Source organism: Myxocyprinus asiaticus, chromosome 19 (assembly GCF_019703515.2).
Source record: "Myxocyprinus asiaticus isolate MX2 ecotype Aquarium Trade chromosome 19, UBuf_Myxa_2, whole genome shotgun sequence".
Taxonomy (NCBI): domain Eukaryota; kingdom Metazoa; phylum Chordata; class Actinopteri; order Cypriniformes; family Catostomidae; genus Myxocyprinus; species Myxocyprinus asiaticus.
In genome coordinates, this window is record NC_059362.1 from 38,725,744 (window position 1) to 38,751,134 (window position 25,391).

General features: G+C 37.3%; 1 protein-coding gene across 1 annotated transcript in view; it reads right to left on the reverse strand.

Annotated features, from left to right (window-relative positions):
* Positions 1 to 7,522: 7,522 nt before the first annotated feature.
* Positions 7,523 to 25,391, reverse strand: part of LOC127410085 (clavesin-2) — a 42,987-nt gene continuing 25,118 nt past the window's right edge. Inside the window, exons 3-5 of the mRNA XM_051645139.1 lie at positions 11,947 to 12,057; positions 9,962 to 10,182; positions 7,523 to 7,669 (exon numbers count right to left, since the gene is read on the reverse strand). Of these exons, the coding sequence (XP_051501099.1) occupies positions 7,576 to 7,669; positions 9,962 to 10,182; positions 11,947 to 12,057 (426 nt within the window). The 3' untranslated portion in view covers positions 7,523 to 7,575. The remainder of the gene's footprint in view (positions 7,670 to 9,961; positions 10,183 to 11,946; positions 12,058 to 25,391) is intronic.

Below are 25,391 nucleotides of genomic sequence, written 5' to 3' on the forward strand. Positions count from 1 at the left end.
CAAAGTACATGAAGGAATTAACCAGTATGGTATTTACACTCAGAAAATACAGAAATTTTGAAATTTCAGAAAATAATTTTGTTTCCATTAAGTCATACCGTTTTCATTTGAGTAATTAATAATTTGGTTCCATTTGTCTTATTCAGAAGTTTATGTTGGGAAGGAAGATTTTAAGTGGATTTTTTGGTCCTTTTTCAGATTGGGGAACCATGCAAATGTGAATGTATACATTTCTTTTTGTGGAGTTCTTTGCTATTTCTATACAAAAGTAATATAGCATTGAGAAAATGCCCCAACCACAAGCTTGTCCATTTAAATGAACTGAAACTAATTTGCACAGTGTAGCTCTTCCAGGAATGAGCTAAATATTTCAATGACAAACAGTGGATGTAGTGTAATGCTATATTTCGTTATTTTTTGTGCCATTTAAAATTGACTGAGCAGAGACAATTAATATGCTCTCATAGAATGTTCTCTTTCTGTGATTTATTTAGTAAATCAGTTCGTTCTGAGGATTCAGTTAAATGACTGGTTCAAAATTAACATTAACCAATTAATTTGAAGCCCTGTTCATAAGTTTCTGTGACTTGCATGGCATTTACATGTAGTATTTTGTAGTGAAATATTTAGTTATGCTGTTCATCATTACCCGGCCATGATGACCCAGTTATTGAAATGTTTTTTTTTTTTTTTTTTTTTTTTTTTTTTTTTTTTATGTTTGGTGTAAATAAAAAAATAACACCAAAAATCTGTTTAAGTACCCAGATCTTCACCACAACTCTAACCCTAACCTCATTCCGATTTTGTGCCAGATAAATACTGTTCTGACTGTAATAATTGCAGATTTATACTTCTGCATATCCTATAGCGTAGACTGACATGTACCTCATCAAATATGTGTCATGTCTATGCAGACCACAACAGCTCAGATACCGTCTCCTAGGATGATTAAAAATATATCATAGGTAGCTTTGCATATTTCCAAGATTTTTTTAAGATAGGCTATATGCATCATATCACATTTTATTTGGGCTCGTTTTAATCAGGAGCATCTGCTGTTTTTATATTCTGTTTATTCTGTAAGTTTCATTAAGTTTTTAATTCATTAACTGAAAACATGACAAAACCACATTTGTTTTAAAATGTATAAACCCTGTGCTTTCACTTCCTTTCCTTAATATACAGCATATTTGGTCTGTGAGTGAAACAAATATCCTAAAAAGAGACCTTTCAGATCTGTATGCTGTTTTTACCATATGTTTGACTGTATGGGTTCAGTAAATAATCATATTTCAGTTATGAAAACAGAACACTTGTAATTTTTTAGCAAATCATAAAGAACTTAACACTTGGTCATATTGCCTATTTGCATTTTAAAGACCAGCTCCTAAGTGACACCTGTTTTGTGTTGGTCAAGCAAGTAGTTAATTATCTATAGGTTGTTATGCTGTTGTTGTTGTTTTCAAAGTATGCCAAAATATATGTTTATTATCATTTCTCTGTATGATAGACAACATGTATTATAAATAATACACCTAAAAACTATACCTTAATCTAAACATGTCCACACGTTGATGCTAAAAATATTTTAAAAAAGTTACAATATGATCCACAAATCAATCCTATGGTGCAGGTTCATCGCAGAAGTATAAACCGGCCTTTCAGAGTAGCTGGACTGTAGTTTAACTATTTAAAATTATGGGTAGCTTAGCTTGGTAAGCTACATTTTCAAAGTAGCTTTTACAACACTGCTCCTTACTTCCTAATACTCCCTGATAATGTAGCATTTTTAATATTATCAGAATGGAACTCTCTTTGCAACATATCATTTTCATTTTCACATTGAACATGGTTGAATTCCATGATTATCCATAAACCACAAACCCCCTGCTGCTCCATAAATGCAAGCAGTTTTCCACTATCAACAGAAGCAGAGGTTCCTCAGGGCAGGATCAGAGCTTCATCACCATTTAAAATAACCCTGTTAAGACCAGGGCAAAGTCAACAATATGGAAACTGCTGTCTCTAGTAGACAGTGTGATTGTGAATCTCATATTAGCACTGGCATCTTAGGGTCTTGGTAGACAATAAAAGCCCTGGAGATAAATATGTCTGCTCATTCTTACTAAGGAGGGAGGTTGACTCCACACAGGTATGGAATAAAAGAGACAATGCATGCAGAGAGCAACAGTAAATAAGCACAATCATGGTCTGCAGACTAATGACAGGGTCTAAATATGAAAAATAATTGTTTTATTAGACTCCCTACCATAGTTGTATATTATTCAAGAATGGCCTTAAGAGAGCTGCAGCCTGATTGCATGCTTTTAGGCAGCATGGGCATTATAATGACTTGCTTACTAAATAATGCAGGAGAACAGTGGTTTAGGGCTGCATGGGCTCTGGCTGTGTCCAGAACACCCTCAGCAGACGGTTTGAGTGGGCGACACAGAATGAGATCAGGACAGGAGAAAGATTTTGGCACTAGCTTTGTGCATGCTCAGCAAACAAACAGTCCCTTAGGATCTCAGAGTGGGTTCAGACTGTTTTAAAGCTATTAATGTTTATTTATTGCTCCAAAACTGCTTACTAAATAGCTGTCCACATAAGCAAGTGAGGATTTCTTTTTTAAAGAAATCTGACCTGTTGTATAAAGGAGTTAAAGGGATAGTTCACCCAAAAATGAAAGTTTTAAATTCTCAGAATTATCATTTACTCACCCTCATGCCATCCCAGATGTGTATGACTTTCTTTTTTCTGCTGAACACATATGAAGATTTTTAGAAGAAAATTTCAGCTCCTTGGGTCCATACAATGCAAGTGAATGGTGATCAGACCTTTGTAGCACAAGAAATCACATAACAGAAACATATAAGTAATCAATATCACTCCAGTGGTTAAATCCATATCGTCAGAAGCAATACGGTAGGTGTGGGTGAGAAACAGATCAAAATGTAAGTCCTTTTTTTACACTTTTACTTTCACTTTTATATCTGAAAGCCACACATGGTGCCTGTTTATTTTCATTTTCACATCTGAAAGTGAAAGTGAGAGGGGAGATTTAGAGTAAAAAAAGGACTGTTTCTCACCCACACCAACCATATCCCTTCTGAAGATATGGATTTAAACACTGGAGTCAGATGTATTACTTTGGATTATAATCGGAATAATTTTTGGGGCTCAAAAGGTCTGATCACCATTCACTTGCATTATAAGGACCTACAGAGCTGAAACATTCTTTTAAAAATCTTTGTTTATGTTTTGCTGAAGAAAGAATGTCATACACATCTGGGATGGCATGAGGGTGTGTAAATAATGGGAATATACATTTTTTGGTGAACTATCACTTTAACATGGTCAATGTTAGTACTGCAGAACCTTAACTATTTCTCGTCGCTAACGTTTCTTTGTTTTTATTTTTTCAAAATCCTGCAAATTTGTTATATATATATATATATATATATATATATATATATATATATATATATATATTTATATATATATATTTTTTTTTTATATATATATTATATATATATATATATATATATATATATATATATATATATATATATATATATATATGTGTGTGTGTGTGTGTGTGTGTGTGTGTGTGTGTGTGTACTTGGATGAAAATATCCAGGTAATCCAAATTTAAATATTGCTCACTTTAAACTCAAACACAAACACAAAGAAAACACTGAAAAGTTCAGTTCAAAAACGTACAGAAGCAGAAAAGGTTTAATCTATGTGTATCAGTATTTATTGGCTGCTTTTTTCTCGCAGTTTAGTTTCAGTTACATAATTTATTTCAGCATTTTGAAAGGACATATACACATATTTACTTCCATTAAACAGGTTCTTTTAAACCACATGTAGTGTTCTGTAATAATACCTTTATGCTGCATGGGCTTCTCAGCACTAATACCCTATTATACAATCAAAGTGATATGGTAAAGATAGCCAACAATCAAAAAACTTGAATTCTCAAGAAATACTAAAATGTAACCATACTGAAATATTCCTTTAGAAAAGCAGGGGATAATTCATGGTTTCCTCGAACTATGGGCTGCTTTGGTTGTAGTGGCAATATGTACCCATAGAAAGCAAGGCTAGAAAAATGGAGACAATTTGATCAGCATTCCGATTGCCTAAAATACAAAAAGGCTGTTTATATATAATGCAGCATAATCGAAAACATGTACAGGACATTCAAATTAGAAGGTGTATTAAAATACTGATCATGGCAATAACACAGCTCTACTAAATTTGTACTGAAACAGCTCAATATACACCATCATCTGAAATAAGCAATTTTCAGTTATTTTGGTTGCTAAATCTGATCACCATTTAAAATGTAATAATGGCTATACATGATGGCATTCTCTGAACCAAAAAGGTAGTAATACATTACTCAATGGTGAATACATTCAGATTCAAAATAGCCATTTTCAAAGGAGGAGTAATTAACAAAAAACTGGAGATTGACTTTTAAGTTTAACAAAATGTGAAAAATTATAATATTGACTGTTAACCTGTTTATTCTAAAGAGAAAAATGTCTGTTGTATATACTTGGGAAAATAAAATAAAAAATAAAATAAAAATAGACCAAACGGTTACGATGTGTAGATGCTGTGCCCATAGAATTTAAAATGTTTTGTATAATACAAAATAGTGACATAAATACACACATAGCCATAATCATTCCTATCTTTGATTGTTTGGCCTAAAACAGATAAACTCAGTTAAGAGGCTATAAACAAATCGTTTGCACAAATGTAATCACTCGCATTGAAATTTGTCCATGAAGTCTCATTAGCCAAAAATCAGAGAGGATGTAATTATGTGTAATTATTTGCTAATGTAGCATAATGAAACTGATTAGTTAAACTATATATTGCCCTCATTCCTTACCTTATTCCTTATTTTTCAAAAAAGGAAACAAATTCCCTGAAATCAAATAGTGAAATCATAAAAAAAATTCTAAATTCACTCATATGGGCTTGAAACTTACCCACTGTTAAATCCTGTTGGCAAAGAGACTAATAACAAAACAGCATTCCATAAAACAAAGCATTTCGAATACCGGTAATCTATTTTTACACAATATAAACCATAAACTGACCAAGATAATTATGTGGAAGCATGCACTAGCATGTGTCACTATACAACACCTTGTTTGCATTTGGCTCTGTGTAAACCGCTGTGTTAGTATTACATTATAACTTTGTATAACAATTTAAACTAATATTCAGCCTCAGATAGGACCTGAAAACAATGATGTTGAAGTTGGAAAAGTGGCATGGTCGTTGGATTGGACATTACTTTGTCGTTACTGTTGAGGTCTGGTCCTTGGAATGAATATAGATGCCTTAGAAATAAACTTAATGTTTAAAGTTGATGTTTTAGCCATAAAGCAATATTCCTCTGATCTACAAAAAAGAATAAACAAGACCCTCTGTGAACAATGTACTAAATGTAAATCAACCCCTCTGGGATATAAGAAAACTAATCCAATAACACAGCTAAAGTGGTGGTAAAATAATGTTAGCAAATGTTCAATAGAAAAATTGTTTCTTTGCCATGGTGTAAAGGGGTATTTGCTGTGAAATACTGAAACCTGAACAGATGATGCAGATTTTTTTAAAGCAATAGTTCACCCAAAAATGAAAATGATGTCATTATTTTCTCACCTTTACGTCATTCTATACCTGTACACTGTTAAGCCCCATTCACATTGTCAGCGACTTTGTCGCTGGATGATGCTATATTCTCTGTATCTGTGTCACTAGTATGAGATCCTTCTGCTGATGTCTATAACGTTATTGGTCAGCTGCACAACTGGCCATAGTTTTAGAAAATCTGATAATACATACATAAATACAGCCTAAACTAAGATATCATTCTTATTTGATAAGGAATCAGTGAGCATTCTGGAGGGGAATATGTTTTTATATAAATAAACTGCAGCTGTACTCAATGCATCAGATCATGAAACAGATTAACAATCTATCAATAAATGAAACAAACTCACTCACAATGCTGACAATTTCTGACACGGTTTTCATGCACCATTTTTATAATTTATTATTATACTGTATCTATATATATGGTTTCAGAAAAAATTAAATCAATCACTTCTTGCCTGAACTCGACTCCAGTATCTCACAGCAGAATGATATGAGCTTTAGTGTCTTCTCTCCTATTGGTAGTCATCGCTCCGCATTTGCATAAAGTCAACAGTCGCTATTGCCCGAGGTCGCCAACTCTCATTGAAAATGAATGGTCTCATGTCGTTTTGTGGCTGCAAGTCGCTGACAGTGTGAATGGGGCTTTAGGGGCCGTTCACACCAAATATGTCATTGCCCTTAAAAAAGCTCCAAGGACAGGACAGAACAGAATGCAGGTGTCTTGAGAAAGGCATTTTTAACAGTTAGTTTCATGACAAATTGCCATCAAATTGAATGAAGTAATCTTTAATTAAATGTAAACTTACATACTTTAAGTTTTATTGAATAAATGTAGCTAAAGATTACATGATTCAGTTTGATGGAAATTGAAATGCGTAAATATTAAAAATAGGCTAAACGAGACACTCCTGCGCAAAACTCATAAAATCTGTGAAATGAGGTGCAATGGTCAAAAACTCCTTGTTTACAAAGAAAAACAATTGAAAAACAGCTCAGATGATGCAAAAACGTATTCAATGTGAATGGCCACTCACTTTTTTAGCTGGAACACAAAAGTGGAAATTGTAAGAATGTTTCTATACGCTTTCCATACAACAACAGTTTATAGTAACCATGACTTTCAAACAACATAAAAGCACCATAAAAGTTTAATTCTGGGTGTGAACATGGACTAGATGCGAGCTGTGAAAAAAAAAATCTCACAAATTTGCCTTTTACAGAAAAAGAGCAGCATATACATTTGGAATTATGAGGTTGAGTAAATAATGACTACATTTTTGGGTGAGCTATTCCTTTAATTGAAGCAGCATTTGTCTGACTAACACTGTGAACAACTGTACGTTTTCCAAATACTCCCTCACTTCCAAAACTCCTGAGCAACTCCTGATTTGGGGACTATAAATGCCAGAAACCCCAAAGCTTGTGAATCTTTATAAGCATGATTACCCATCCTATATACCATGCTCTACATAATAATCACAAGAAGCAAACACAGGATATTTCACAGCAGTCTTTACAGCTTCATGTCACTATTACTCCCTCAATCTCACGTCTAGTACTGAAGTGTATTTACAGATTTGAATTGGCACTTGACAATTACATACGGACATCTGCCATTAGCTCTTCAAAAATATCACTTTAAATGGCAGCTCTCCACAATGTTCCTGGAGGCTGTACATCTCTCAGCTTGTCTTCCTCTTTTTTATGTTTCCTTTCTTTGTATATATATATATATATATATATATATATAAATATATATATGTGTGTATATATATATATATATATATATATATATATATATATATATATATATATATATATAAACAGGGTGACCCTCCTCAGTGTACGGGCTTGACGATTCCTCGTTGCCTGGGGAATTAAGAGCCTTTAGTCCAGTGAAAGGAGCGGCTGCATGTTCTCTTCTTCACTTTTAACTTTTTCTGGTCGTTTCAGGACACCAGGTTCAACGACCGACTGGGACCTGCGGGTGTGAATAAAATTTGAGTACCATCAAAGGAACCAGATTTTGGCCAAAGATACAGCAAAAAAAATGAAAATGTCACTTCTTGTCAGGGTTCTGCCCTTAGTTTTGTGTTTTTCCCCTTTGTGGCAGAGCTCTGACATGTATGTGTTCTATGTCTGTTTTATGTCTTGTGTCTGGATTCAGCCACTTCAGTTGGTTTGATTTATTTACTATGTGGCTGAATCCAGGCACTTGTGTTTTGTCTCGTGCTGTGTGAATGCACTTGGGTTTGTGTTTTCTCATTCCCTTGTGCATTTGTGTCTGTCTTCAGTGATAACCCCGCCCTCTCATTTGCCTTGTTATCTGTCTGATTATTATTTGATTGTTTTCAATTGCCCTCCTCGTTATCTCCTTGTTTTCTTCCCAATTTAACCCCATTGTGTTTTTTGTCTTGGGCCAGTTCATTCTGTCTTTCATTCTGGAAATGGCGGGACTCAAACGCAGCTGCGTTCACACAGCACGAGACAAAACACAAGTGCCTGGATTCAGCCACAGTGAAAATAAATGCTTGTAAAACATGATAGCGCCTCCCAATGGCCAAATTTTTTCTACATTTTGCACAGACCTCTTGGGCCAAGAGTAAAATAGGCCCCCCAGGTTTCATTCCGATCGCCTTTGTTAACCTAGTCTAACAGCCGCTGAAAGTTTATTGGTCGATGGCGGCCATGTTTGTCAAGATATGTGACTGTACTCATGGATGGGACCATGGACAAAGACACTGAATGCTAAATTTCAAGTCGATGGGACCAACAGTTCCATAGTTAGAGCTATTTTTAGGTTTGCCATTGGTATAGTGCCACCACGTGGTCAAGGTGCCACCAAACGGAGTTGCTAAAATTAACATTGTTTTTAAAAAGCTTTCCCAAAAACTGGAGCTCTGAATAAGCCATTGTACACTGGGTTATATTTGATAGGTTACACCTCTGCACACATCCAGTCTGAGAAGTCTATTATACAGCAGGCAGGGGAGGGAGTGAGATGTCTACACCAGGTAAACCATCACACGTGTTTTTACACTCTAAATGCTTGTATGTATGAGCAGTACATAATTTAATGGCGCTCACGGCAGCGACTCCTCTGCCTGATGCTGATATCATGACCCAGTAAATCGAGACACCTCGGCATGGAAAAGATCAGTGAGACGATACATTTCTAGAGCTTCTCCATTTGGCAAAGCCCCTTGATCAAACACATACAAGTAACTGAAAAATGCACATATCTTTAAGAAGTGCTGTGTTTAATCATGAGACTGCAGAGTCAATTGCTGAGAACAGTAACCAAAAGAAAATGTACTAAAAATGAAATTCTTCTGACAAACACTGTAGCTACTTTGCACCTCAAGCAAAACTGCTCATTTTTTGTTTTCCAGAGCAATTCTCTTGATGATTCTAGTTACAGACTGCAAACAGGCAAAAGTTGTTTCTACAGCAAACCACTATATCACGTAATAAATGAAGCTGTACTGCAAAACAACACTGATGAGAAGTATTTTAGCAATGTTAATCATTTTAAAATATAATTTTAAAGGTGAAGTGTGTAATTTCTGTACCATTATTTTCAACAAATGCAGTTGTGAAAATAATGCCTGTTTTCAAACAGGTTTCCCCAAAATGCCTCCTCCCCTGCTATTGGTCCAAACAGATAGTCCCACTCCAAACTTATGCTACTGGCTGAGTCAATATTGCTTTACTGGGGATATCGGGATGCTCAAACAAACAAAGCAATGTTTTCATAATGCCACAGATGCACAGTTTTTACATTTTTCCAGAAAGTCAACCTACAAATGGCTTACTTTTTACTTTTTTACTTACTTTCTCTGCATATTAAGCTGGGATAAGAACATATTTTGGAATGAAAAAATGACACACTTCACCTTTAAGTCTTTCTGTGAGGTTAACAAAAAGGTAGCACAGAACAGCAAACATTAAAAAGAAATATAAATACAAGCATTGTGACCTCACATGCCTCTGTTTAAGTGAGCACTAGACTAAACAAAAAAGTGTTAAAAAGGAGAGGTGGCCTAGTGATTAATGCATGTGCTCCAATATTGAGCCACAAGTGCCACTGTGGGGAACAAGAGTTTAAATCCGGCTATCAAAGTTCCCTTCTCCCTATCATTTCCTTTTCTCTCTCTACATTGTACTCTGTATAAAGTCAGACAGTCCAAAAAATTAAATAAAGTGATTAAGGAAACAGTACAAACAGTCTTGATGAAAAAATCACCCTAAAACCACAACACCAAGTACAAACCTCTTCATGGTTTTAGGGGACAGATCTTTCTCCAGGTCTTTGACAGATAAGGTGTAAGATTCGGGGCAGTAGTCCGTCTCCTCGTCATATGCGTGATCAAGCAAAGTCCTGGCCCAGGTGCCCATGTCGTAAGGAGGCAGCATGCCACCCAGCTCAGATGGCAAAATCTCGGGCAAGATCAGCTGGTGCAAGCTGTTCAGATTGTTTCCATGCATGAAGATCTAGATGAAAAATATGCTGTTATTGTATTGCACTAATCCCCTTTTGCTATTGCTTCAAGTTAATTGTAGGCTGCTGCTTTTATTGTTTATTGCACATTAGATTCCAATAGTTTCTGTGCCATTGTACTGTTTGTGTATTTTGTTACATTGGCCTGTTGTTTTACATGAAAATAATGTATTTATTTATTTGTAACACTTTACAATAAGGTTCCATTTGTTAACATTAGTTAACAACATTAGTTAACATGAACTAACAACGAACAATACCTTTACAACGTTTATTAATTTTGGTTAATTTAATTTCAACATATAGTAATAATTTTTTTAAATCAAAAGTTGTATATGTTAACATAAGTTAATGCTTTATGAACTAACATGAACTAACAATGAACAATTGTAGTTTTATTAAATAACATTGACAAAGATTAATAAATGCTGTAAAAATTAGATATTGTTCATTGTTAGTTCATGATACCTAATGTATTAACTAATGTTAATTAATGGAATCTTATTGTAAAGTGTTACCATTTCTTTTAAGGCAGATGCTATTTGCACCCTGGTGCAAATAAAAATAGATGCTATTTACATCCCAATGCAAAAAGTGGCAAATATTATTTGCACCATAACCCTGGTACAGATAATGGCAGATACTATTTGCACCCGTAATTAAATACTAGCTGTCACAGTGTGTTTCCGTTGCGTTTCCTAGGACTCTTATTTTTAAGTGGTTTTTGTCCTCTGGCTTCTGTTTCCCCGGACTACATTTCCCATAATGCACTGCCCTCATCACCGCCATCTGTTCCCCATTGTTCTCACCTGTTCTCCATTTCCTCATTAGCCCTTGTGTGTATAAATACCCTCTAGTTTTGTTCCCTCTTTGTCAGTTCTTGTTTGTTGCTGTATGAGTTCATGTTTGTTTGACTATTGTCATCTTCATTAAAAGCCTGCAATTAGATCCAGCATCTAGAAGAACTGACCTCTCTAACAAGTAGTTGCTGAGATGGGAGATGCTGGATCTAATTGCAGGCTTTTAATGAAGATGGTGATAGTGAAACAAACAAGAACTAAACAACAAACCACTGCAGCATGTTCATTCAACCCCTATCCTTAGACCTTACCTCAACCTACCTTTACAAAAATAGCCATGATTTTATTACAGGTACCATGGTATTTTGAAGTAAAATCATAGTAACTACAAAATTAAACATGGTTACTATGGTATATTAACACCATATTACTGTAGTAACATCATTAGGTGCATTAAATCTATGGTTTCTGCCAAAAAAAATCAAACATGGTTATTGCAATATTACTATAGTAAAACTACTTTTATATTCATTTTTATTATTATTATTATAAGAAAATATTATTAAAAAAATATTAAGAGAGGAGACATGAAACAGCATGGGAAAAAGAGAGCGACAGACATGGGTTGAAAAGGCACAGTCTCACTGGTGTTATGCCCCACACCACTAAAGCGACACTTGCAATGCAGTTTGTCATAAATTTCTGATTCCAATAGACTATTGGGGTGAATATAGCCGAGCAATGTGGTAGATGTTATTTACACCTGGGTGCCAATAGTCACTTCATTATTTTAATAATTTTAGCACGTATATGTACGTTGCATGTACATAAATCTTTTATCTTGAATACAAACAGCTTATAATTATCTGTACTAAAGAGTATTTTATTAAACATTATATAAGGCTATTGATGTAGAGTAGACAACAGGCATATTAGACTCAAAACTGATTCACTCACCCTTTTTCTTGTTTTGTCCTTCAGGAAAGGTCGGATGACTGTGTACAGAGCGTGGATGTACCAAGGTTGGTTGACAAAATGAATCCCTCCAAACCTGGCTGGGAAGCTATCCTGTGGGTAGAGAAAGAATTGTTATATTTTTTGTAAGTTGTAAGTTGTAAAAACTTGTTGCTTGATGATAAAATAATTACTTCCTCTCTATGTCATATATATATATATATATATATATATATATATACAGTACTGTGCAAAATTCTTAGGCACATAAGATGTTTCACAAAAGCATTTGTCTTAAGATGGTTATTTATATCTTCAGCTTTAGTGTGTCAATAGGAAATATATGTTAGACTCCAAAACTTTACTTTTGCAAATAGAAAAGTTTAGAATAGAAGAACAGGGAGCCCTGCAACAGATGTCATGGCCCCCACAAAGCCCCCCACTGAACATCTTGTCTGTCTGAGATTACATATAGAGTCAGAAGCAATTGAGACAGCCTAAATAGATAGAAGAACTGTGACAAATTCTCCAAGAAGCTTGGAACATCCTATCTGCCAACAACCAAGAAAAACTGTGTCCAGGTGTACCTAGGAGAATTGGTGCTGTTTTGAAGGCAAAGGTGGTCACACCGAATATTGATTTCACTTTTTTATGTTTACTGGACTTTGTATGATATTAAGTGGTAAATGAAAACTATTTATTTAATTATTTTTGAAGACATCCTCACTATGCAACATTTTTCACAAGTGCCTAAAACTTTTGCACAGTACTGTATATATAGAGTATATATAGTGTATATACACATATAGGTGAAGTGTGTAGTTTTTTAATGCTAAATACTTTCTCCCATTCCAGCTTAACATGCAGAGATTTGCATACTATAAGTAAGCCTCTTGTATAAATATACTGATGCTCATTTGAGGCACCTGGAAAAGTAGTGCATGACTGTTTACTAATCTGTCATGTACACTAATCCATAAAGCTGACTGCAAAGATCTGGGAAGCTTTATAATTATGCTGTCTTGCATTCGTTGCTATGCTAAACAAGAAAAAGTCGAGCCAAGTAATAATGGAAAAGACCTTCAAGTCCCAGGTTAAAGGGTTTAAGATGAGTCTAGTTAAGTCAAGAGCTGAATTTATGCTTCCAAGTTTTAAAGTCTTATTAATAAATCATGTTGACCCTACAAATATAAAACATTGCCTTATCCTATTGGCTCCTATTTGCATGCAATTATCTATTTTTTAGTATCCGAGCATTCATAGGGTCCATGCTGTGACAGTTAATCTGTAACTTAATGAAATATCCAAGCCAGTATTTATATGTTAGTAATATTTAGATAATATTTAATGTTAGTCATTTGCTGGTCATTATACGCTGTAAATCTATTTCATTATCATTATCTGTCTTGGTCACTAACTTGAGTCTGACTCAGATCCAAGTCATTCATTTAAAAGCCATATCAATAATTTTCATCCAACTAATATGATTTGTTTGATTTGAACTTTAGCATGATACATTTGCCCTGTCAGAATTTAATTAATATGAACAAATACTTAAATTAGTCTGCTCACATTTTCTTATTTTTCTATTTCTTTTTTTTTTTCTTGCAATAGACTGTTGTATCTTATTTCCCATACTGCAAATGTCTTTTTTTTTTTTTTTTTTTGCAGATCAAAAAACATATTGTAAATATATCTTGTACACAGAATGGTTGGAAGATATATATTTTCAAAATGTAAATTATATTTAGCTTAAACTTATACATATAAATATATTACAAAATATACTTCAGTGGCAAGAAAATAAATTTCCAATATCAACATTTTTTATGCATGCAATATCATTTTTATGCATGCAAAACAGTTAAAAGTTTTCTAAATGTGAGTGTATCCTCCCTTAAATGTGTTAAAGTAGCTATAAGTTTCTTTATTTTTGAACAATGTGCTATTTTTTATTGTGAAACATATTCTTTTTAAAATATAATTTTAATGATATTGATATATTTTGGTCAAATGTGCTGATTTATTTATAATGGCAAAAAATACGATACAATTATGATATTCTGATGTATGATTTTATAGATAAATGATAAATGGCTAAAATATATCCACAATAATTATATATTTGAGATTCATACTGACAATATATTATTTTACATTTCAAATTTAATAAAAAAACATCAAAACAATCTATTTTTTACTGTAAGGCTTCAGTGCTTTAAACTTCATCACATGGTTTTATTTACTGTTTCTCATTCTGACTCAGATCTCATAACAAAACAGTGCTCTTGGTATGACTGGCACTGTGCTGATGGTGTGGACAGCTGCAGGTAAGAGGCCCCTGGGCACTGACCCCAGGCCTGTTTCGGACAGCAGACTGCAGGTTTGTGGCTGTTAGATCTGGCACTGTGTCTGATGCAGGCACAGGTGATGGTGGGACTGCATTGTGATTGGCCAGGGCTTCAGAGACATTAGCCAGCAGGTGGTGTCCGCATGGTATCTCTGCTCTGGGATCCCACTGCTATGAATGAGGTAAAGGTCTCAGTTACATTAAACATGCTGAAACCTGATTGATCTGTGTCCCTGCAGTGAGACAGTGGGTGGGAGCAGGGGCTAAGGGGTATGGGAAGCTTACTCAATTCTCTTGTTGCATGGCTCTGGTTTTTCTTGGTGTTCTTCATGCATATATTTATTGAACAGTTTCAAGCACATAGGCTACAAAAATTTAGCAGCAAAGACATATTTTGTAATACACATACCCCATCCCGACCCCTCTAACTACCTCCTACCTTACCCAACCCTATCTGGCCATAAATTGTACATTTGAATTATAACCTGCCTTATACTCAACAAGGAAATTACTTATACTCAACAAGGAAATTAATTAGCCCTACCTCTGGTATTATATTTGACTGTTTCAGAAAGAACATTAGATCCTCTATGTCGGGAGTTTGCCATGTGGAGAAGTCCCATGGTAGGTCCTACCCTACGGGGGTGGAGTTACTACAAGCATGGAGAATGGGGCAGAGGGGCCTCTGCCCGAGGAAGATGCCATTTGCCAACGGGGAAATGAATTAGTGGAAGATATACAACGCATGGGGTTACCTACGGGGAACTGCCACATGTGGAGCACCTACCCCAGAACGGGGCTTTAGTTAGTACGTGTACTGGGCCGGCAGCGAGTCTCTCTGAAAACTCGTCTGCCACAGGGCTCGGAGGAAATCAACCAGGGAACACAGTTTGTGAACACTATTGGGAGTTAACGGCGCACGTCTTCAGCTCAGGGGAGGTGAAAGGCGCTATGCGCAAGCGATACACCCGGCCGGCTGTCCCAGACTTACCTGCTTGTGTGTGCCACTACACGGGACGAAACCGGTTCCACCCGGAGGATGTAGAACCTCGCAAATGTGTTGGGTGTTGCCCAGCCTGCTGCTCTGCAGATGTCTGTTAGAGAGGCGCCCTTAGTCAAGGCCCAGGAGGCCGCTACACCCCCGGTAGAATGGGCTCATAACCCTACTGAGGGCGGCACGTCCTGGGTGTGATATGCCAATCTGGGGTGGAATTACTTGTGCAGTTCTTTCAGCGCCTTGGCTTGGTGGACTTGCAGGAGAGCCATGGCGTGCAGGGCGGAGGCGGCTTGTCCAGCGGCACTGTAGGCTTTGGCCGTCAGGGACGACGTGAACCTACAGGCCTTGGACGGGAGCTTTGGGTGTCCGCGCCAGGTGGCAGCGCTCTGTGGGCATAGGAACACCGCAAGCACCTTATCCACCGGGGGAATGGCCGAAGAGCCCCTGGCCGCCCTGCCATCAAGGGTAGTGAGGGCGGGGGAGCTTAAAGATCGGGACCGGGCAGTAAAAGGTGCCTCCCACGATCTTGTCAGCTCCTCATACACTTCCAGGAAGAAAGGAACTATAGCGGGCCATGGCTGCTTTGAGCAGTGCCGTGAGCCCAGGAACCAATCATTGAGCCGCGAGGGTTCAGGGGAGAGTGGAGGGTTTCACTGTAGCCCGACGCTCGCGGCTGCCCGGGAAAGCATGTCCGTCATTTCCAGCGGAAGTGGTCCCATTGGGGTCCCCAAATTGCCCCCAGAGCTAGCCGTGCTGGCCTCATACCCATAGGTAGAAGGACCGAGGCGGGGAGCCGCTGGGGTGGCTTGCTTTCTTACAAAAGCAAGCCGCGACCGCAACGTTGCCATGGTCATGTTCTTGCAGTGAGAACATGATCCATCCACGAACGCTGTCGCCGCGTGGGTCACGCCCAGACACGAAAGACAGTGATCGTGACCAACAGAAGTTGAGAGGTAACGACCGCAACCAGGAATAACACAAAATCGGAAAGGCATCTTTAAAAAGATGCGTCTTTAAAAAGACGTTCCGTGTGTGCTGCTCTTTTAGAGAAATATACTCTTTTAGAAAAACTGTACTCTCTTTTCTTGTAAACGCAGCCCTCTTCTTAGCCACACTGGATTTGAAGTCCGGAAAGATTGCAATTTTGCGGTCTTGGTAGAACAACTGGTTCCAATTCCCTTGGTGAATGGCTCGTTCCTTATCGCAAAAATAGTGGAATCACACTATTATCACTCTGGGCTTTGGATTCTCTTGTTTGGTCGAAGGTGAGGGACCGATACGATGAGCTCTATCCAACATATGCGGCGATGAGAAGATTCCAGGGCCCAGGATGTCCATAAAGAATCGTGACATAAACATGACAGGGTCGCTCAGATATACCTATGACCCAGAGATTGCAGCTGTGAGAGCGGGATTCCAGGTCTTTCACTTTATCGGTCAGTTGCTTGTTGGCCGTATTTTACTTAGTCACTGCTTCTTCTAGGACCACGATGCGGTCGCTGTAGTCATATAGGTGCTGTCCCAGTTCTTCAATATGTCGGCTCTGTGATTTAACATTCGAATTAAAGCACTCAAGAGACGCGGCGATGGGGGCAAAGGCAGAGTTGATAGCTGCTTTCACCTGTATTGTGATGGTTGCTGTCAGCTCGGATATCAAAGTTGTGCAGAGGTTCTCCAGGTCTATGGGTAGCTTACTGTCACCATGACTGTCAGCCACGCTGTAAGCCGCGTTCCCCATTGTTTTTTGTTTTTCGGAAGCCATTGAATCACTCTAATCGGCCAGCTTCAGTCAAATAATTAAAAGAAATGTCACCAAATACTTATTTGACATTAGAAATTGCCTGAAATACAAATAAAAAAGTTGATTGTTTGGGAGCCTACTCCACCTGCATCCTCCCACTCACATGCTCAACTGAACCACCATTCTTGGTGTTCTTATTGGAGTTTAATAATCATTTGGGAGAGTTCACATGATCAGATTCTGTAATGCTGGAAAAGCAGTATTACTTCTTACAATTACCAGTTTTAAGCTTCGATGATTACGCTAGGGCTTTGGTCCAAACCTAGTGGGACTGAACCTAGTTGGAGCTGCCTTGCTGCCTACTGCCTACATGCAGCTGGCTTGTATGGGGTCATTCACACAGCAAGTGTTAGCATGTTGCTAAGCTAAAACAAAAACATTGCATCAAATAGTCAGTTTTTAATTAGATTAAAAAGTTTTTATCGATACTTTTTATTTTTTAGGGTTGTCAGTATTGAACTATCAGTATATGTATAAACAACATTAATCTCGCTTCATATGCAGTTTTGTTGCAGTGTAGCTTGTTGCAATGTAAAATGACAGGCAGCTAACTAGGTTTTGGAACTAAGGTTGTGTGCACAAATGTCTGAGATTTTATTTTAAATGCCTAATTTTCATTAACCCCATGTTAACAGTGCTTATCAGCCTCTGTTTGGGTGTGTCAACCAATTCATTCATCCTTCCTGACACTGACTCTGTAATAAAGTTTTAGGGTTTTATTTTCATAAACTCACAAAGCACAGAGCTACAAGTTATGACTGGGCCGTACGACCTTGTGCTACATCTTATCCAATTTTTGTGAGAACACTAATTCTAATCGCAATTTTTATGCCAGTACAAAGCACAAGTGGCCATGGGTGGGAGTGTTTACGCTAACTATGGGTGTATGCGCTCAAACTGTGGGTGAATTGTATGGTAACGAAGTAGCGCATAGCGCAATTTCCTATTTTCCTGAGAAATAGGTCATTGCGCTAAGACGTTTCAATACCAAAATCAGTTCCTGCATTTGCATTTTGGAGATTCCACCAGCAAGCGGTAATAAAGTTCATGTCCAAACTCAAATTATGTCCCTGACAATAGCATTTTTATGAAACAAACTGTGTTAAACTGTGAGATTTGTGTTAAACTATCTATAGGTCATGGTTTATTTTTCAATTATTATTATTATTATTATTATTATTATTATTATTATGTTTATATTTACAGTTGTATTTATGATCTAATTTTTACTGGTATTTTTCCACCTGTTGTTGTAGAGTGATTTTTAAGTCACTGCAAAAGGGGCTGGTGGAAGAAATTGGAGAGAGTAAAATGTTTGGATTTGGTATGTTTTTTTTATAATTTTGTTACTATGATTATTTGTTCATTTCATTTGAAGTGTAATTTGAAATTTGAAATTTGAAATATTTTTGGTTACATTTTTTTATGTTTCAATAAATGAGCTTAATTTTTTTCAAATTAAAAATCGACCGGATGAAGTCAAGTGCGTGTCGATACAATCACTGTTTCTACTAGCCATGATTTGTGTGTTAGTAGATGAAAATTATTAATAATACTTACATTCCTTATAATTTAACAGAGCCTACATCCATGTCCTGAACCACGTTTTCCATGCGTATAAAAGGAGCGTGTCTCATTTAACGCAGATAATGCACAAAATAATGTACTGTAAATCGATATTTCTATTCTTCTAATTCATTGCATACAGTACATTTACACTACCAACTTCTTATGAATATGCTGTCTTTGTTTATATCGCTGGTGCTTGAGACAATGGACTATATACTAGGATGTAGACGCTGCAATAACCTGTGAAGAACCTCCAAATTAAATTGCATTTGACCCGATTAGCGCCTTGCACGCGTGATTTCGCCAAACCCACTTGCGCCTACACTTAGCGCATGCTTGCCATGCCCATTGACTTTGCACTTATGACCTATGGCATAGCGCTACGCTTAGTGCTAGCTTAAAATTGGGCCCTTAATTTGAAAACAGTAAATGTACCAAAATTTGAGATAACATGCATCACATTTTGGATTATGTAGTTTAAATCTATAATCCTGCAAACATCATCTATAACCATACACAGACTCTCCACACATTAATGTAACTTTAATGATTATTTTGTTTCAGACCTGATGAATTATAAAAGTTATCTGTAAAGTGTTTAACAACTAAACTTTGCGTAGAAGCTTTTTCCCCCTCCAGCAAACCTAAAAAGTCACAAGCAAACAGAACAAATCTAAGATACATAGTGTAATAGGCTTTTTTGTAGGAAGTTACAAAGCATAATTTAAGCAGATAAACAACTCAGATTTTTGGTAATGCCATTGTTTTAAATAAAAGCAAAAATCAAAGACACAATTAGAGAGTAATTTTGGTTTTGCTCAACTTATGTACCCAAAAGAGTTTCCAAAAAGCAGATGCATTGTTTAAAAAGGCTTTACTTTGCTTGTAGTAAAAGGTATCTTCTTGAATAAAAAGCCATCAAGCGGCTATGATAGATTTTGAAAATAGGTCACATCGACCAGAATGGTGTAGTGCAACTGGATAATTGCTCTTAAAAGTGAATCATTCTTAAATCAGGGACCATTTAAAACATCAATCTGCAGTGTTAAATAATTACCTGTTTAAGACAGCTCTGTTAAATTACAGTTTATCAAAGCAATATCACATTGCTTAGAGTTTTATGGTATTGTTTTAAGGCACTGTAGAACCAGTTGATGAGCCAGTGATTTTGTCTGTTCATTTTGTTCAGGTGGCTTGACATGAAACATTCCTCTCTACTCTTGTTAGGAATTACTGGTGACGCACAACTGAACTCCAGAAAGGTAATTTAAAAAAAATTCATTTGCTGGAGTCCTTTTGAAAGACATTGCCCAAGGAAAAGCTAGTATTTTATCATGGTCCCATTACCAAATAATACATATTGTTCAGACTCAGTAAGCCGTCCTATTGCATGAACAGAGTGCAGTTAAAGGATTCCTGAAAACCTGACTACTAATAGCCTTTAGAAGAGTGATACAGTGGATGTTTGATCCCAACCTACAAATAGTCTTGCGTAACCAGACTTTTGACTATCAGCTTAAAGTGTGGTCCATATTCTGCTTTATTTTGGCCAAGAACCACCCACGTGGACAGGAGGGGTCCCTTTAACCGACATGTGATATACACTGTTTTTTTTTTCTGTTTAGTATTTTTTTTACTTCACATAATGTTTGGGGGAGGGGTGTTAAATCTGAAATCCATGAAATCACAATAACAAACTGGCATGGATCTAAGGAGTTGACTTTTATTCCTTTTCACACAAATAAAGTTAAGTAAAAGGGCAGGTTATCGGTTCAAACACTTGCTCACACAATGCTGTCTTAAGACAAGAAAACATATTAATTTGCATTACATAACCAACTACATTTAAAAGCTTATTCGAGTGTGATCAAATTGGGTGGTAGCTTAACTGATAGTGTTGCACTTGTGATGCAAAGGACCGGGATCAGTCGATGTGTGAGCAGCAAGTGTCATAAAAGCGTATGCCCAGCACTGAATCATCCTAATCAGCCGGGAGGGTGATAAGGACGAGCCGGAGACACCAGTTTGAGAGAGAGAGATGCACAAAGCTGTGTGTGTGCATCTGTGTTTGTTTTACGGTTTATGTTTGAGTTCTGTTGGATTAAAATTTTACGTTGACAGTTCAGCTGGTTCCCGCCTCCTTGCCCATCTTAAGAACCTTGTTACATTTAGTTATAAGGTTCAGGCTAGGGAGGTAGGTTTTGTTGATTTAAAGGGGTCATATCATGAGGAATAACATTTTCCTTGATATTTTGACATACTGTATAAGAGGTCATTCAACTATAAAAACATACTGTACATTTCAGAACTCAAAACTTAATCCCCAGAGCAATAAAAGTATGAATTGAAACCAAGCTGCAAAAACACCTCGTTCTCTACTTCCACGACTTTCCTACATCATTTGGGGTCCATTAATTCATGACCGCCTCTACTGCGAAAAAAACATCAACATCTACTTTATGTCATCATATCCTTGGCCCCGCCCACTGGTGCTTCAGTTCGTAAACTGAGAAAGATCAAGACAGACAGGCCTAGTGTGGCCTACCTATTCATGAACACCAAAGGGGACCCAGCTGGACTGTTTTGAATTATTTTTGTATAGAAACATGCACTAGACAGACGTCTTTGACCACTGTCATGTATCTGGCTCTGCTTTTAAAAGACGCTGTGTCAAGTTACAACTCTGAAGAGGAGAAGCCATTATCTTTCATTCAGCTGCTCTGCCTCTTGCTGTTTTGAGCACAAACACGTCCTGGACACTTTCTTGAGCTCATCTGCGGTATTTTTAATTGTTGGTGTATGTAAACATGCACTAGATGGATGTCTTTGACCTTTTTGATGCGTTTTGATGCTTTGGAATATGTATGTGCATTTTTTCTGCTCATATCAGCATGGATTCCTTGTGTGAACCAGTTATAATACGATTCAAGCTTTGAAAAGAACTGTTATTGAAGGATGGGGCCATTAAAAACACTTGGACCTGGTCAAAAATATAAGTAAATCGTTTCATTCATGAATATTTCAAATGTAATGACTGTTTGATAGTTTATGGTGCTGAGTGTTAACAGCTGTGCTTGAGATGAACAGTGTAATATATTCGGATGCAATGTGATGGATGTTCATTATGTGTAAACCCTAAAATATTGCTTTATAATATTGTGGAGCTTTGTTCATTCTCTTCCGATTGACGTTCAAATATGGCTGTATTTGAGGGGCTTTACGATGTTAGCCAATCATAACTGTGGCCATTTACATTGAAGTTTTAAGAAGGCACTTAGGCCAAAACTGAGCTTTTAGTGCCACTCAGTGGACATTTCACCTCAGAACTGTCATAGTACATGTAAGGAGTCCCGTAATATTATTTTGTAAAACTTTCGCCACAGTCACGTAATGTTCATGAAATCAGGCTCTTATTTCACAGACATAACTAAATAAAATAAAAAATATAGCGTAAAATGCAGTTGTGATTGAGTATTTCTCATTTTCTCACTAGCCCCATTCACACATACAGCCAGATAAATTGCCAGTAGCCATATCACCCTGTAGCTCAAGACTGGTTGCCCACTGAAGCTAGGCAGGGTTTAACCTGGTCAGTACCTGGATGGGAGACCTCCTGGGGAAAACTAAGGTTGCTGCTGGAAGATGTATTAGGGAGGCCATTAGGGGGTGCTCACCCTGTGGTCTGTGTGGGTCCTAATGTCCCAGTATAATAATAGGGACATTATACAGTAAAAAGACACCCTCCTTTGGTTGAGACATTAAACTGAGGTCCTGACTCTCTGTGGTCATTAAAAATCCCAAAATGGCCAAATTCCTCCCATTGGCCCTTATCAATCATGGTGTCCTAATAATCCCCATCCATTAATTGGGTCAGTAACTCTACTCTCTCCTCTCCACCAATAGCTGGTGTGTGGTGAGCATATTGGCACACTATGGCTGCTGTCGCATCATCCAGGTGGATGCAGCACACTGGTGGTGGATGAGGAGAGTCCCCTGTTCACTTTGTAAAGTGCTTTGAGTGTTGTATCAGAAAAGCACTATATCAATGTAATGTTCATTCATTCATTCATAAATTACAGGAAAATCATTGGGTTGCCTTTTCTTTTAAATGTACCACATTATTCATGTACCACAGTTTACACATGCAACAACTTTCCGTATTTTTTCCATTTTGCAAGTACCATTCACACATCTCCAAATGCTGGAAATGTTTGCTGGAAATGACATCTACACAGCTAAGCTGGAAATGTAGGCTTCTTGTTTGAAAACATGGCAAGGTAGTATTTTGTATCTGTCAGGGTGACCATACGTCCTCTTTTTCCCGGACATGTCCTCTTTTTCGGACCTTAAAAAAGTGTCCGGCCGAGGTTTCTAAATTTGCGAAAATGTTCGGGATACAGCTTTAGTTGCATTATGATGTGCATCTGGTCTAAAACTTAATTGTGCGTGCACGCATACTTGCATTGCTTTAACCCCTCTTTGTAAGTCCCGCCTTCTCGTACACCAATTGGTCGATTATAAGAGGCTTGCAGCAACTATTGCCCAAATTCCTGCCTGTCAGTTTCTCTGTGAAATGTGTGAAGCACTGTTGTGTTCGGCAACAAAAAGTTGCTTGACAGTAGCAGCAAATGACAGCTGAGTGGAAACAATGCCCAAACGAAAGTGCAAATTTACAGAAGATTTGCACAAAAAATTCCCATCTTTTCGTCCAGGTCGAGATCCATGGGAAGCAGAATGTTTGACATGTAAAGCTGGCACTTATGCGTCAGTTGCTAATAAAGGTGCAAGTGATTTAGAAGCACACATTAGCTTTGCAAAGCATAAAGTGTCAGCAAAAGGTGAAAGTTCATCAGGTAAATTAATGGACTACTTTTTGCGACCAGGTAAATTTATCACATTGCTTCATTTTCCATGGCCATTCAAAATAATATTAATAGTAAATGAAGGTACACTCATGGCATCAAATATTTTATTTTAGTACATGGACATTCAAATATATATATTTATGTTATGCTAATAGAGTGTCTTTTTCACTGTATTAAAGTTTGCATTCATAGTAACACTGTATTTGAACCCCCCCCTCGACCCCATTTTTTGTGTTTAATATATACCAGACTGCCAATTAATGGTCCATATATGTGCTTTCTTTAGCAGAGGCTAACATACAAACAATTAGCATTCATTTAGCAATACTCTATCTGCATAGCACTACGACAAATTCACCATAACTAAGCAAACCAATAGTAATATGAAGCTTCAAACCCTGACACATGCAATTGCTCACATCAATAACTAAAGCTCTACAGGAGACATTTTATCTACACCTGCCAGATCCAAACCATTAGGCTTAGCATCACAACGTCAATAACACAAAGACAAAACTCAACTCACTGACTGTCAGCTCTGATGTAGATCAGAAAAGCACCACACTACAGCGACAAACAGAGCACCACCATAACTGTGCCACGATGAGCAAAACATTTAGTCTATAACTCTTTTCCTGTAGGCCCGGATATGTCTAGTGCAGTTTTCTCAGCAAAACATGAAGCGCAGAAGCTCTTTGCTTAGCTCTTTGCTTACTGAGAGATAGCAGCCTTAACATCCAGATGGGCCAGTCAAACCAATTGACATGAGAGATGCAAAGCCATCACATATGCAAGTTGTTCTGCTGATTACAGCTCAGCATAATCCGTGACCTCTGCCTGACAAGGGCTCTTCCTTCCCTTGGATCATTCTCTCCTGTATTTGCTTATTGGACAAAGACTGCTGGCACTTTAAATATTGCACAAACCTAATGCCTTGAGAACATAGCAATTCAAGCATGGAAGGAACTTAAAGGAGAACTTCACTAAAAAATGAAAATTCTGTCATCATGTTTTTCCAAACCTGTATGACTTTTTTCCGTGGACTACAAAAGGAGATGGTAGGCCAAATGACAGCCTCAGTCACTATTAACTTTAACTGCATTTTTTTCTATACAATAAAAGTGAATGGTGACTGATGCTGTCATTTGGCCTAACATCTTCTGTGTTCCATGGAGAACAGAAAGTTATGTGGGTATAGAACAACATGGGCATGAGTAAATGATGACAATTTTAATTTTTGGGTGAACTATCCCAACAAATCTGAAAAGAAAATGTGTGAATGAGCAAACTGGTTGGCCGTGGAATTAAATTAAGAAGACTTAAGTTTTATAATGCCGCTTTTGAGACTGATACAAAGGAGATTACTCTAAATTCTACAGCCTAATTATGGTGCGTGACTGAAAGGGCTTTAAATCCATCTGTTGTTACAAGTTTTGCTCACCTCCTGCCTTAATGACAGGCAGATGTACTTCAATCAACAAGACATAAAGCATGCTATTTCAGGACGGACAAAATAGGCCCTCCTGCCTTTTTAAGGCCATCTGTGGCTAAACATTAATTCGATTTTTTGACAGGCATGGTCACTATGAACCAGACTGACCTTACAGTGAATTTGGCGACAGTAGATGGAAAGTTGTTCAGCTGAAATCAGTCTGTGCATACCAAAATCCAAATCACTGCACCCCAGCGGCCAAAGCTGGATGTGTTGTTGAATGTATGGGCGTGTGTGAGCTCCAGTGTCCAGTTGAAGTGGCCACAGACGACAAACCATTGTAGTTGATACTGAACAGTGAAGTGAAAATGACTATAGCTTTTCATTTGAATGCAAAAAATGTGATGCACGTCAATCTGTCAGGAAAATGAACT